Below are 15,956 nucleotides of genomic sequence, written 5' to 3'. Positions count from 1 at the left end.
CTCAAGTGATGGAAATTTCGAGGTTCTAAAATTGATTATGGGCCAGGCACGGTGCCTCACACCAGACGTGATGGCTCACACCTGTAATCCCAAGTTATAAATAAATAAATAAATAATAAAATGCCCTTTTTTTCCTTTCTTTTTTTAGTGGAGTTCTTTAAGCACAGCTACAATGGGAAGTAAGACTCATAACCATAATGAAAAGAATGGTAAACAAGACTATAGCAAGAGCATTTTGAAAAAGCTAGAGAGCAGGCCGGGCGTGAGGACTTTGGGAGGCCAAGGCAGGCGGATCACCTGAAGTTAGGAGTTCGAGACCAGCCTGGCCAATGTGGTGAAACCCCGTCTCTACTAAAAATACAAAAATCAGCCAGGCATGGTGGTGGGCGCCTGTAATCCCAGCTACTTGGGAGGCTGAGGCAGGAGAATCGCCTGAACCCAGGAAGTGGAGGTTGCAGTGAGCCAAGATTGTGCCACTATACTCCAGTCTTGGTGACAAGAGCGAAACTCCATCCCCCAAAAAAAAGAAAGCTAGAGAGCAGATGGATAAGTGATAACTTAGTAAGTGAAGAGTGGAAAACCAAGTCAATAGCAGGGCTAGCCTAGAAGACAATTTCCATTATGGAATCCCAGAAAGAGTGAGTCTCAACTTCCAGACAAATGAAATGGAAATACTTTGTGAGAATCACAATAGGAACTGTGTGTGAAAGTGCTTTTCAAATAGTAAAGTACTGCAAGAGCTGACTTTAGAGAAGGCTTATCACTACCTTGCCAAGTCATCACCCTGAGAAATCGATCAGCTACTTCCTGAGGGAAACTCCAATGCTCCGGAAGGCACAGCGTTCCATCAGGTCTTTCAGAACACAGTTTCTCCAGGTTAGCAATCAGGACATTCAGGCAGATGTTGACCAAAGTGTAGGGAGATGCCTCTTCCTAGCAAACAAAACCCCAAACAAATTTTGTTAGAACACATCTGCAAAAATTCAACATAAAACTAATCATGCCATACATATTCCATTTGATGAGGCTATGTGAAGAAACATCCTTCATACTCTAATAATGATTTATATGTAACAAAACCACCTCATTCCAACGTTAACTGAATGGAAAATTTAATCTGTTGTCTCTTCTGTTGTACAGCTGTCCCTCAAAACCTGCAGGAGATTGGTTCCAGAACTCCCCGACCAGCATCCACAGATGCTCAAGTCCCCTTATATAAAATGGTGTAATGTTTGCATATAACCTATGCAGACATTCTCATACACTATAAATCATTTCTAAATTACTTATAAGCACTAATACAGTATAAATGCATTATACTGTATTGTTTACAGAATGACAAGAAAAAAGTCTGGACATGTTCAGTACAGATGCAGGTTTTTTCCCCCAAATATTTTCCATCCAAAGTTGGCTGAATTCACATATACTGAACCCACAGTCAGAAAGAACATATTGTATCTTGAAAAACATTAAGTTCTTTTTTTCTTTTTTTTGAAACAGGGTCTCACTATCGCCTAGGCTGGAGTGCAGTGGCACAATCATAGCTGAATGCAGCTTTGACTTTCCCAGTCAGTTGATCCTTCCACCTCAGCCTCCTGAGTAACTGGGACTACGAGCTCCTGCCACCACGCCCAGCTAATTTTTTGTACATTTTATAGAGTCCCACTTTGTTGCCCAAGCTAGTCTCGAAACTCCTGGGCTCAAGAGATCCTCCCACCTTAGCCTCCCCAAGTGCTGGATTACAAGCATGAGCCACCGCACCTGGCCCCAATATTAAGTTCTCTTAATCCTTTACTGATCACCTGTTCTGTGCTAGCCACTGAAAATAGAGATGGGTAAGATACAGTTCTAGTCCCTTTAGAGTTAACATTTACTGAAGAATACAAACAAGAAATTGACAATTTCAGTGCAACATTTGGAACACTTCAAGCAGAGATCACATGGTCATTCATTCAACAAATATGTATTCATTATCATGTGTCTACTCCCAAAACTATTCACAACCTCAAACGGTGATACATTCAAGGTCCTATGAAAGTGTAAGAAACTGACAGGAAGGTGAGGCTACAAAGTCATGTACAGACTCATGATTTTTGGAATTACAATGGTATAAAGTAGAAACCATACTTGAAATTTTGAGTTTTGATCTCTTCCCGGGCTAGTGACATATAATATGATATTCTTTCAATGCTGGTCAGCAGAGTGAGCTGCAGCTCCCAGTCAGCCACACGATCACAAGGGTGAACAAATACTACTTGATATCTTCTTGAACACTATGTCTGCTAAACCATCAACAAGTGTCAGTGGGCTCCAATGTTTAGAAGGGCAACTAGTGACCCTATTGATGTAGCTTCTCCATCATCCAGCAATTAACTTTTAGTTCAATGCTTCAAACATTCTTCAGGCCCAGCGTGCTTTCAGCTGTATATGTTAACAGTGAGTACCCATATGACCACTGTTTTTCACTGTCAGTATTAATAAATTCCATGAGATATTCAACACTATAATGAAATGGGCTTTGTGCTAGATGATTTTGTTCAACTGTAGGCTAATGTAAGAGTTCTGAGCACATTTAAGGTAGGTCAGACTAACCTATATTTGGTAGGTTATGAGTATTAAATGCATTTTGGACTTAGAATATTTTAAATTTACAAGGGTTTTATTGGGACATAACCCTATCGTAAAGCAAAAAATGCTTTTCTCCTCTACAAAACAGAAAGGCTGGTCAAGCGTGGTAGCTGTTAATTCCTGCACTTTGGGAGGCCGAGGTGGGTGAGTCACTTGAGGTCATGAGTTTGAGACCAGGCTGGCCAACATAGCAAAACCCTGTTTTTACTAAAAATACAAAAATTAGCCAGGCATGGTAGCACATGCCTATCTATAGTCCCAGCTACTCAGGAGCCTTGAGGCAGGAGAATCCCTCGAACCCAGAAGGCTAGAGAGTGCAGTGAGCTGAGATAGCATCACTGCACTCCAGCATGGGTGACAGATGCCATGTCAAAAAAAAAAGGTGCTCTAAAATTAACTGTCAGGCAAGGTTCAGAGACTCACTCCTGTAATCACACCACTCTGGGAAGATGAGGTGGGTGGATCATCTGAGTTTGAGACCAGCCTGGCCAACATGGTGAAACCCCGTCTTCACTAAAAATACAAAAATTGGCCAGGCGCGGAGGCTCACACCTGTAATGCCAGCATTTTGGGAGGCCAAAGCGGTTGGATCATGAGGTCAGGAGTTTGAGACCAGCCTGGCCAACATAGTGAAACCCCGTCTCTAATAAAAATACGAAAAATTAGCCAAGGGTGGTGGCAGGCGCCTGTAATCCTAGCTACTGGGAAGGCAGAGGCAGGAGAATCACTTGAACCCGGGAGGCGGAGGTTGCAGCGAGCCAAGATTGTGCCACTGCACATCAGCCCAGGTGACAGTGCGAGACTCCGTCACAAAAAAAAAAAAAAAAAAAAGGAAAAAAAAATTAGGAAGGCATGGTGGCAGGAGCCTGTAATCCCAGCTACTCAGGAGGCTGAGGCAGCAGAATCACTTGAACAAGGGAGGTGGAGGTTGCAGTGAGCTGAGATCACACCACTGCACTCCAACCTGGGTGACAGAGTGAGACTACATCTCAAAAAATAAAAAATAAAATAAAATAAAATAAATTAATTAAAATAAATAATAAAATAAACTGTAGGCCAGGGATGGTGGCTCACACCTGTAATTCCAGCACTTTGGGAGGCAGAGGCGGGCTGATCACTTGAGGTTAGGAGTTCAAGACCAACCTGGTCAACATGTTGAAACTCCATCCCTACTAAAAATACAAAAATTAGCTAGGTGTGATGGCTCACGCCTGTAATCCCAGCTACTCGGGAGGCTGAGGCAGGAGAATCACTTGTACCCGGGAGGCAGAGGTTGTAGTGAGCCCAGATCGTGCCATTACACTCCAGCCTGGGTGACAGAGTGAGACCCTGTCTCAATAATAATAATAATAATAATAATAATAATAAATTGACTGTGGTAAGGTTACGCATCTATGAAAAGTCTCGTGGTCAGGCACAGTGGCTCACACGTGTAATCCCAGCATGAAAGGTCAAGACAGGTAGATCATGTGAGCTGAGGAGTTCAAGACCAGATGTGGAAACATGGCAAAACCCTGTCTCCACAAAAAATACAAAAAAATTAGTCAAAAGTGGTAGGGTGTGCCTGAGTCCCAGCTACCTGGGGGGGCTGAGGCAGGAGAATTGCTCCATCCCAGGAGGTCAAGGCTGCAGTGAGGCAATGAGCCATGACTGTACCACTCCACTCCAGCCTAGGTGACAAAATGAGACCCTGTCTCAAAAAAAAAAAAAAAAAAAATTATAAGTCTCTGAATTGCAAAATATATATAGACACTCAAAGTAGCATCCATAAAGTTCAGCTTACAATAAAATATCAGACATGAGAAGCAGGAAAAAAAAGTCAATAGAAACAAATCCCAAAATAACTTTAACAACCTAACAGACAGGAATTTAAAACAGCTATTATTATTCACGGGTTTAAAACAGAACATGAACACAATAAGAGAACAAATATGGAAACACCAGAAAAACAGAAGATATGAAAAAGACCAAAAGGAAATGTCTAGAGTTGAAAAAATACACCAGGCCAGACACAGTGGCTCACGCCTGTAATCCCAAAGATTTTGGAGGCCGAGGTGGGCAGATCACAAGGTCAGGAGATCGAGACCATCCTGGCCAACACGGTAAAACCTTGCCTCTACTAAAAATACAAAAATTAGAAGCTGGGTGCAGTGGCTCATGTCTGTAATCCCAGCATATTGGGGGAAAAAAAACCCAAAAAAACAAAACAAACAAACAAACAAACAAAAAACAGCAGATAGGATTATCAGCACATCAGAACTACAAAATAAGAGATCACTAAAGATGAAGTCAGGACAATAGAAATGACTCAAACTGAAACAGAAAAAGGCTGGGGAAAAAGTTGAAAACCATGGTGCCCCATTTAAGGCACTTCTTAACCGATCTTTTTTTTTTTTTTTTTTTTTTTTTTTGAGACGGAGTCTCGCTGTGTCGCCCAGGCTGGAGTGCAGTGGCGCGATCTCGGCTCACTGCAAGCTCCGCCTCCCGGGTTCACGCCATTCTCCCGCCTCAGCCTCCGAGTAGCTGGGACTACAGGCGCCCGCCACCACGCCCGGCTAGTTTTTTGTATTTTTAGTAGAGACGGGGTTTCACCATGTTAGCCAGGATGGTATCGATCTCCTGACCTCGTGATCCACCCGCCTCGGCCTCCCAAAGTGCTGGGATTACAGGCTTGAGCCACCGCGCCCGGCCCTTAACCGATCTTAAGCAGCCTATTAGAAATGTATAATTGAAACTCTAGGCCAGCATGGTGGTTCACGTCTGTAATCCCAGCACACTTGGAGGCCCAGGCAGGCAGATCACTTGAGGCCAGGAGTTCGAGACCAGTCTGGCCAACATGGTGAAACTCCATCTCTACTAAAAATACAAAAAAATTAGCTGGGCATGTTGGCACACACCTGTAAATCCCAGCTACTCAGGAGGCTGAGACATGAGAGTCCCTTGAGCCCAGGAGGCAGAAGGTTGCAGTGAGCGGAGATCGCGCCACTGCACTCCAGTCTGAGCCACAGAGCAAGACTTGGTCTCAAAAACAGTAAAGAGGCTGGGCACGGTGGCTCACGCCTGTAATCCCAGCACTTTGAGAGGCTGAAGTGGGCAGATCACAAGGTCAGGAGATTGAGATCATCCTGGCAAACATGGTGAAACTCCATCTCTACTAAAAATACAAAAATCAGCTGGGTGTGGTAGCGTGTGCCTGTAATCCCAGTCCTAGCTACTCCGGAGGCTGAGGCAGGATAATCTCTTGAACTAGGAAATCGGAGGTTGCAGTGAGGTGAGATCAAGCCACTGCACTCCAGCTGGGTGACAGAGCGAGACTCCGTCTCAAAAAAAAAAAAAAGAAAGAAAGAAAGAAAGAAAGAAACTCCAGAAGAGAGAAATGGGAAAGAATATTTTAACAAAAAATACTTAATAAGGACAATGTCCTATACTTGGAACCTATAAAATTGCTTTGTACCGGGCACGGTGGCTCACATCTGTAATGCCAGCACTTTGGAAGGCTAAGGCGGGTGAATCACAAGGTCAGGAGATCAAGACCACCATGGCTAACACAATGAAACCCCATCTCTACTAAAAATACAAAAAAATCAGCCGGGCATGGTGGCGGGCGCCTGTAGTCCCAGCTACTCAGGAGGCTGAGGCAGAAGGATGGTGTGAACCCAGGATGTGGAGCTTTCAGTGAGCCGAGATCACACCACTGTACTCCAGCCTGGGTGACAGAGCGAGACTTCATCTCAAAAAAAAAAAAAATTGCTTTGTGGTTTAATATCTATTGAGTTATAGTTAATTAATCCACTGGGTGCAAATTTGATGTCTCTATTTTTTTTTCTTTTAATTTTATTTTTATTTTTGAGACAGAGTCTAGCACTGTTGCCCAGGCTGGAGTGCAGTGGCATGATCTCAGCTCACTGCAACCTCCACTTCCCGGGTTCAAGTCATTCTCGTGCCTCAGCCTCCCACGTAGGTGGGACTACAGGCATTCGCCATCACATCTGGCTAATTTTTGTATGTTTGGTAGAGACAAGATTCTCCAGGCTGGTCTTGAACTCCTGGCCTCAGGTGATCCGCCCACCTCAGCCTCCCAAAGTGTGGAAGGCTGAGGTGGGAGGATTGCTTTAGATCAGAGCTCAAGACTGGCCTGGGCAACAAAGCAAGACCCAGTGTGTCTTTATGTCATTTTATTTTTTTAAGTTCAAATCAGATGCAAGATGCAAGACCCACTGATTTCGGAAGCAAAATAGACCAAAGCAGAATAAACAAACAAAAAAAGCACAATATGGGAAACTTCTAAAAACCAACAATGAGAAACATCTTATGATTGGGGAATGGACACAGAAGGAAAAAAAAAAAGTATGATCACTGAATTGTCATCAAAACAAAGCATGCCAGCCAGGTGCAGTGGTTCACACCTGCAATCCCATCACTTTTGGGAGGCCAAGGTGGGCGGATCACAAAGTCAGGAGTTTAAGACCCACATGGTCAATATGGTGAAACCCCATCTCTACTAAAAATACAAAAATTAGCGGGGCATGGTGGCACGTGCCTGTAGTCCCAGCTACTCAGAAGGCTGAGGCAGGAGAATTGCTTGAATCCGGGAGGCAGAGGTTGTAGTAAACCGAGATCGCACCACTGCACTCCAGCCTGGAGACAGAGCGAGACTGTCTCAAGGAAAAAAAAAACAAAGTAAATACAGGGGAAACACTGTCAGATCCATGAAAACATCTTTCAAAAGTGAAAATGAAATATATTCTCAGATAAACAAAAGCAGAGACAGCTTGTTGCCAGCTCATATGCTATGAGAAATATTAAAAGTTCTTTAAGCTCCCCCCAAAAAAATGACCGGCTGGGCACGGTGGCTCATGTCTGTAATCCTAGCACTTTGGGAGGCTGAGGCAGGCAGATCACCTGAGGTCGGGAGTTCGAGACCAACCTGACCAACATGGAGAAACCCCGTCTCTACTAAAAATACAAAATTAGGCCAGGAACTATGGTTCACGCCTATAATCCCAGCACTTTGGGAGGCCGAGGTGGGCGGATCATAAGGTCAGGAATTCAAAACCAGCCTGATCAACATGGTGAAACCCGTCTCTACTAAAAACACAAAAATTAGCCAAGCATGGTGGTACGCACCTATAATCCCAGCTATTCAGGAGGCTGAGGTAGGAGAATCGCTTGAACCCGGGAGGTGGAGGCTGCAGTGAGCTGAGATCACGCCACCGCACTCCAGCCTGGGCAACAAGAGCAAAACATCGTGTCAAAAAAAAAAAAAAAAAAAAACAAGAGGGATATTTGGGATCTAGAGAAAAAGAAGTACTGAAAACAGAAACATGTGGCTAAATATAAAACTTTTTTTCTCAATTCTGAATTTCTTTAACATAACTGATTGGTCAAAACAAAAATAAAAACAAATACTGTGTAATTCTTAACATGGAGAAGTAAAATGCATTATTTCCATAGCACAAAGAATAAGATAAGAGCAAGGAAAATCAAAAAATATTGTTATAAGCAGTGAGGCCAGGCATGGTGGCTCACACCTGTAATCCCAGCGCTTTGGGAGGCCATGGACAGTGGATCACTTGAGATCAGGAGTTCAAGACCAGCCTGGCCTACATGGTAAAACCCCATCTCTACTAAATACACAAAAATTAGCCAGGTGTGGCTGGGCATGGTGGCTTATACGCCTATAATCCCAGCATTTTGGGAGGCAGGCGGATCACGAGGTCAGGAGATCAAGACCATCCTGGCTAACACGGTGAAACCCCATCTCTTCTAAAAATACAACAACTTAGCCAGGTGCGGTGGTGGGCGCCTGCAGTCCCAGCTACTTGGGAGGCTGAAGCAGGAGAATGGCCTGAACCCAGGAGGCGGAGCTGGCAGTGAGCTGAGATCATGCCACTGCATTCTAGCCTGGGTGACAAAGCAAGACTCTGTCTCAAAAAAAAAAAAAAAAAAAAAAAAATTAGCCAGTTGTGGTGGTGGGTTCCTGTAGTCCCAGCTACTCAGGAGGCTGAAGCAGGAGAATCACTTGAACCAGGGAGGTGGAGGTTGCAGTGAGCCAAGACTGCACCATTGCACTCCAGCCTGGGCAATAGACTGAAACTCCATCTCAAAAAAAAAAAAAAAAAAAAAAAAGTAAGAAACAGTATAGTGGTGGCATATACCTGTAATGTTAGCGCTTTGGGAGGCCAATGCAGGTAGATCGCTTGAGCCCAGGAGTGTGAGGCTGCATTGAGTTATGACCACGAGACTACACTACAGCCTGGGCAACAAAGCAAGACTTGGTCTCAATTAAAAAAAAAAAAAAAAAAATTAAGTAGTATCTTTAAAAGTAAATATGAACAGACAAAGATGTAATTTTAAAGCCTAGAGATATGGCTCCCAAGCTTTTTGGTCCTTGTACCACTCTATACTCTTAAAAATTGGGTTATATCTATCAACATATACCACGTTAAAAATTAAATCTTAGCAATCTTTAAAATACACATTAATTCACTTAGGAAATACTAAAAACTCAGAGCATGTTAACATAGATAACATTTTCAATGGCTCGCCTGTAATCCTAGTACTTTGGGAGGCTGAGGTGGGTGGATCATGAGTTCAGGAGTTCGAGACCAACCTGGCCAACATAGTGAAACCCCATCTCTACTAAAAATACAAAAATTAGCTGGGAATGGTGGCGCACACCTGTAGTCCCAGCTACTTAGGAGGCTGAAGCAGGAGAATCACTTGAACCTGGGAGGCGGAGGAGGTTGTGGTGAGCCAAGATCACACCACTGCACTCCAGCCTGGGCAACAGAGCGAGACTCCGTTTCTATATATATATATATAAAATACATATAGAAAAAATATATATATATAAAAAATTTAAAAAGCCACAATTTCCAAAAGAATTAAAAACTAGCTTAGTTGAGAACAGCAGCACTGTTTTACATTTTTGCAAATTTCATTGATAGGTGGGCTAAGTTTCATTGAAGAGATGGGATCTCTGGGATTCTGGAGGTGCTGGGGTCCACACTTTGAAAACAGCTACCTTTGAGTGACCATTAAAGGGTAAGAAGGAGAAAAGGAGAGAAAGAGAGAAAGGGAGAGAAAGAGAGAACTACTAAGTCAAAAGAGAACATGGTATTTTCTAAGTAATTCAAAAGAAAAGGAAAAAACAAGACAAATGGAACGTATATAGCAAAACACAGTAGACTTAAACCCAACAATACTGATAATTATATTTACTCCAATTAAATAGCACAGAATGGCCGGGCACGGTGGCTCACATCTGGAATCCCAGAACTTTGGGAGGCTGAAGCCAGGAGTTTGAGACTAGCCTGGGCAACACAGCAAGACTCAGCCTCTACAAAAAATAAAAAACAGCCAGGCATGGTGGTGCACACCTATAGTCCAGCTACTAGGGAGGCTGAGGAGGGAGGATGAGCTATGATCACAGACTGCACTCAAACCTAGGCAACAGAATGAGACTCTCTCCTCCCCCCAAAAATCAATTTTAAGAATACATTTTTTAATTTAAAAAATTAAAATGTTTACTTTCCTGTCCTCTGTAAAAAAAAAAAAAAAAAATTCAAAAATAAAGGTTGGGTGCAGTGCACGCCTATAATCCCAGCACTTTGGATGGCCAAGGTGGGCAGGTCGCTTGAGGCCAGAAGTTCAGGACCAGCCTGGGCAACATGGTGAAACCCTGTCTCTGCAAAAATACCTGTCTCTACAAAAATACAAAAATTAGCCAGGCATGGTGGCATGCACTTGTAGTCCCAGCTACTCAGGAGGCTGAGGCGGGAGAATTGTTTGAACCCAGGAGGCGGAGGTTGCAGTGAGTCAAGAGTGTACCACTGTACTCCAGCCTGAGTGACAGAGCGAGGCTCCATCTCCAAACATAAAAAAAACAACAAAGCACAGACTCTTAGGCTACATACAAATGCAGGGCTGCTGTTTACAAGAGACTCAATTTAAAACATAAAGACAGTTGTTAAACACTAGACACAGGGAACTGGAGTGACTACATCGTCAGAAAAATGAGGCTTTTGGACAAGAACATTGCTAGAGCTCAAGATGGACATTTCTTAATGATAAAAAGAGTCAATTCATCAAGCAGAATTAACATTCCTAAATGCATATGAACTTACTAATAGATTCAAAATTCATGAAGCAAAAAATTGAAAGGATATGGGAGGCCAAGGCAAGAGGATTGCTTTAGCCCAGTTCAAAGACCAGCCTGGGCAACATAGGGAAACCACCATCTTAATTAAAAATAAAAAGTTAGAAGGATAAAAAGAAAGCATGGGCGTGGTGGCTCACGCCTGTAATCCCAGCACTTTGGGAGGCCGAGATGGACGGATCACGAGGTCAGGAGATCGAGACCATCCTGGCTAACACGGTGAAACCCGTGAAACCCGTCTCTACTAAAAGACAAGCCGGGCGTGGTGGCGGGCGCCTGTAGTCCCAGCTACTCGGGAGGCTGAGGCAGGAGAATGGCGTGAACCCGGGAGGCAGAGCTTGCAGTGAGCTAGCAGTCTGGTCGACAGAGCGAGACTCCGTCTCAAAAAAAAAAAAAAAAAAAAACAAGAAATCTTGTTTCGATTCCAAGCAGCAAAAAATGTGCCTGAGACGATGCTAGTACACACGTAAAAAAATCCAAGTTTTCCGTGAATTACAAATCCACAAATTATACAGCAACTTTTCTAAGTGAGTTCAAAAGAGCACAGGCTAGATCACTGCAGGGCAAAAAGTCTTTCAACAAGGCGTTAATATGTAAAGCACAACCTTAATCAGAGCATTTCCTTCTCTCCATAAACTTTGGGTCGAGCCTTGACCACTCAATCCCTCGAGTTCCCAAAGGGTGGCCCTTGGCGGGTTTTTTCCAAAGTGGGGTCGGAGGTCTGAACACCTGAGGTGAAATTCAAGTTCACGAGCAAGTCAACTCAATTTCAGAGCTCCCAACACATTTTACCACATCGGTAAAATGAAGCCTAGCAAAGCCTACAAAAGACTAGGGGTTACTAGACTGCTTTAGAAAGGCTCGGTGGCTGACGCCTATAATCCCAGCACAATGGGAGGCCGAGGCGGGCGGAGCACGAGGTCTGGAGTTCGAGACCATCCCGGCCAAAACGGTGAAACCCCGTTTCTACTAAAAATACAAAAAATGAGCCGGGCATGGTGGCACGCGCCTGTAGTCCCGGCTACTCGGGAGGCTGAGGCAGGAGAATCGCTTGAACCCGGGAGGCGGAGGTTGCAGTTGGCCCAGATTGAGACACTGCACTCCACAACAGAGCGAGACTCCATCTCAAAAAAAAAAAGAAAGGCGACACTTGACATACAGTAGGCCCTAAACACACATTCTTTGGGTTTGCATTTTGTTCAGAACTAAGAGTAACAGGCATTCGGCAAAGGCTGGGAATCGGACGGGGACGGGACCGGGGCGGGGACGGACGCGCGGAACTGAAAGAATCTGACTTCGGGTTCCAGTTCCCCCAGCCGGACTAACCTACTCGCCCGGCCCCGGGCCCAAAAGCCTCAGGTGGTAGCGGTCAAAGGGTCACCGCCTCCGCGGGGCGCCGCGTCCACAACACGCGTGAGGAAACGGTCAAGGTTTGGGGCGTTTGGGTTCACGACGGCAAAAACACCGTCCACCACGGGCCAAGCCGAGTGCCATGCCCTGCACCTACGTCTAAGCTCACAGCACCCTGCACTGGGGCGAGGAATGGTATGAGGCTCGCCCGGGTCTCTGGGACTGGGCTCTCGCCGCGCCGCCTCAGGGCGCAAAGTCCACGCGCCTCGCCCCGCGCAGAAACGTCCCCCGCCCCGCGGCGCCCAGGCCGCCTCCCCAGCAACGCAACTCCGCGGCTACGCCTGCGCCAGGAAAGGGCTCGGCATTTAGACCGCAGCCCCGGGCGGGCCACACTCCCCAGCAAGTGCCTCGGCAGCGTCCCAGGAGACTCGCCGTGCTTGCCGGGGTTGGACGTGGCAGCCCGCACCCCGGTGCTCACCTGTACCACGCAGCAGCCCAGGGCATCCTTCTGAGCGTCGGGAGGGACGATGTTCCGGGGCGTGTGGCCCAGGTGCAAGAAATGAACCATGGCGACCCCACTGGCGGGGTGTCAAGCAGAGAGCGGGCGTCGAGCCGGGGCCCGGATCCCGCGAGAACCAGGCGGGCGGCTGCCAAGACGCGCCCACCACGCCTGCGAGGCACACAGAGCTAGCGCCGCGCCCGGCCGGCAGGCTTTTGAAATGCCCGGCGAGGCGACGCGCACGCGGGGGTCGGCCAGCCGCAGACCCCACCCCCCGGGCGGCCTCCTAGCCCCACCCGCCCCCCGACACGCCGCCGCCTGGGCCAACCGTCCCCCTCCCGCCTTCCCAGCCTCCTCAGACCAACCTGCCATGGCCCAGCTGCTCATCCACTCCTCCCCAGTCCCGCGCCTCAGGGCTTGAGGGGACATTCCCCGAGGACCGGCTGTGTAGGTTTGGGGAATACTATATATACACACACACACACGTATATGCATACATATATATTCATTATTTCTATATATATATTTTTTGAAGCTTTCATACATTAAAATATATATTTCAAAGACTGTGCCCCTAAAAATCTGGCAACAGCACCTCTCTAACAGTCCTCTCTGTTTCAACTCCTAGAGTCTCTGGATAAATCAAATATAAAACGAATACAAAATATTGGCAAGTATCTACCAAAAAAAGCTATTTAGCTTTCTTGTTACCTAAAAAGTACCTGAGAAGACCCTTATAACCTGCTCCAAGAAAGAAACCCTGAGAGACCCTTCTAACTTTCTCCAAGAAAGAAACTCCACAAGTTAGTACACATTAGCTAATTTCAGAGAAAACAATACCTGGAAAAGGAAAGTTCTCAAGAGCATGAGCCTTGGAGTTTGAATCCTGAATTAGAATGCCTGCTCAGCCGTCTACTGTTGGAGAACCTGGAGCAAGATTCTTGATGTCTTTGAAGCTCAACTTCCTCATCAGTAAATTGGAATGAGAATGCTTTATCTCACACGGTTAATGTAAGGATTAAATAATGTATGTAAAACATATCACAATGCTTGGCACATAGCAAGTCCTCGATAAGTGGCTTGAATTCAGATGTTAAAATTATTTTTAAGTACTTTGCCTAAAACTTTTCTTTCACATTTATTCTTTTATTTAATCCACTTACAAGAAGAAAAAGAAATCCTGTGTTGTAGGTATCATCCCCATTTTACTCACAGGGAAACTGAAGAACTGACAGGTTAAATAGACAACACGTTTTTTAGCCAGCTGATGAGTGGCCAACCTGGGAGACAAAATTGAGTTTCCTCACTGCAAGTCCGATCAATATGCATTTTTGTTTGTTTGTTTGTTTAGATGGAGTCTCACTCTGTTGCCCAGGCTGGAGTCAAGTGGCGCAATCTCAGCCCACTGCAACCTCCACCTCCTGGGTTCAAGTGATTCTCCTGCCTCAGCCTCCCAAGTAGCGGGGACTCCAGGCGTGCACCACCACGCCCGGCTAATTTTTGTATTTTTAGTAGAGGCGGCGTTTCACCATGTTGGCCAGGATGGTCCTCGTGATCTGCTGGCCTCAGCCTCCCAAAATGTTGGGATTACAGGCGTGAGCCACCGTGCCCCGCCAATATGCTTTTGTTAACGGTGGAGGGTGTTCATGTTCTTGGTGTCTTGAACAAAGAATTGGACAAAATGCACAAACAAGGAAGGAATGAAGGAATTTATTGAAAATGAAAGTACACTCCATAATGCCACAATGTGGGAGTGGGCCCGAGCACTGGGGCTCAAAGGCCCCGTTACAGAATTTTTGGGAGTTTAAATACCCTCTACTTCGGGTATGCCCTATGTAAATGAAGAGGATGAAGGAAAGTTACAAAGTCATTTCCTTGGGGTATGCCCAATGGAGAGGATATTTCTTTTACAGCTGAAGTGTGAATTTCAGCAATTTTAACTTTAATATAAAACCTGGTAAGTTATAAGGTTTGACTATTTCCAGCATAGCTAGAGGTGTGGCCAACTCCACATGTCCCAGGCCTTACCGAGCTAGAAAGTGGGCAAGTTAAACAGTTTTCAAAAGCCAAGGAAGCACTTTATGACCTTAAAGCATTTAGCAAACCTAATATTTGAACATAATTTTAACCACGTTTACATTTTGAAGACATTTGTATTTTATCAGTAATCTTTAAGCCCATCTTTATTTCCCAAAGATTACCCAAGTCACATGAACTAAAGGCATTGTTTTTCACTTTGCTGACAAAATATTTTATTTAAGCTCTTATTATTAAACCAATTAATTTAAAACCTAACACATGAGGCCAGGTATGGTGGTTTACGCCTGTAATCCCAGCACTGTGGGAGGCCAAGATGGGTGGATCACCTGAAGTCAGGAGTTCAAGACCAGCCTGGCCAACATGGTGAAACCCAATCTCTACTAAAAATACAAAAAAAAAAAAAAATTACCTGGGCATTGTGGTGCATCCCTGTAATCCCAGCTATTTGGGAAGCTGAGCCAGGAGATTTGCTTGAACCCAGGAGGCAGAGGTTGCAGTGAGCTGAGATTGCACCATTGCACTCCAGTCTTATGACAAAGCGAGATTTTGTTGAAAAAAATAAAAATAAGTAAATAAAAGTGGCCAGGTGCAGTGGCTCACACCTGTAATTCCCACATTTTTGGAGGCCAAGGCGAGCAGATCACCTGAGGTTGGGGCTTGAGACCAGCCTGACCAACATGGAGAAACCCCGTCTCTACTAAAAAAATAAAAATGAGCTGGGTATGGTGGCGTGCACCTATAGTCCCAGCTACTCGGGAGGCTGAGGCTGGAGAATCCCTTGAACACGGGAGGTGGAGGTTGCAGTGAGTCGAGATGACGCCAGTGCACTCCAGCCTGGCGACAGAGTGAGACTCTCTTTATTAAAAAATAAATAAAAATTTAAAAATGGGCTTTGCTGTTTCTGTCACAGGCACAAGCGGTGGCCTGATTGTCAGTCTTCTCCCGGCATTTTTAAGGCCAGGAGCCAAGTGCTGCATCTGGGCAAATAACTTACAGAACGGTTTCGCTTTTAAAATTATTGTTGTTGGCCAGGTAGGGTGGCTCACTCCTGTAATCCCAGCACTGTGGGAGGCCAAGGTGCATGGATCACCTGAGGTCAGGAGTTCCCGACCAGCCTGGCCAACATGATGAAACCCTGTCTCTACTAAAAATACAACCATTAGCCAAGCATGGTGGCAGGCGCCTGTAATCCCAGCTACTTGGGAGACTAAGGCAAGAGAATAACTTGAACCTGGGAGGTGGAGGTTGGGCGACAAAAGGGAAACTCTGTCTCAAAAA

At 45.3% G+C, this 15,956-nt stretch overlaps 1 protein-coding gene across 2 annotated transcripts in view; it reads right to left on the bottom strand.

Moving 5' to 3' along the window:
- ZYG11A (zyg-11 family member A, cell cycle regulator) overlaps window positions 1-13,071 on the bottom strand; it is a 62,004-nt gene extending 48,933 nt beyond the window's left edge. For both annotated transcript variants that reach the window (XM_025355820.1, XM_025355821.1), the window contains exons 1-2: window positions 12,618-13,071; window positions 768-933 (exon numbers count right to left, since the gene is read on the bottom strand). In XM_025355820.1, the coding sequence (XP_025211605.1) occupies window positions 768-933; window positions 12,618-12,707 (256 nt within the window). In that variant the 5' untranslated portion in view covers window positions 12,708-13,071. The remainder of the gene's footprint in view (window positions 1-767; window positions 934-12,617) is intronic.
- Between the last annotated feature and the right edge of the window lie 2,885 nt (window positions 13,072-15,956).

The sequence above is a fragment of the Theropithecus gelada genome, chromosome 1, assembly GCF_003255815.1.
Source record: "Theropithecus gelada isolate Dixy chromosome 1, Tgel_1.0, whole genome shotgun sequence".
NCBI lineage: Eukaryota > Metazoa > Chordata > Mammalia > Primates > Cercopithecidae > Theropithecus > Theropithecus gelada.
This window is presented reverse-complemented; position numbering and strand designations above follow the sequence as displayed.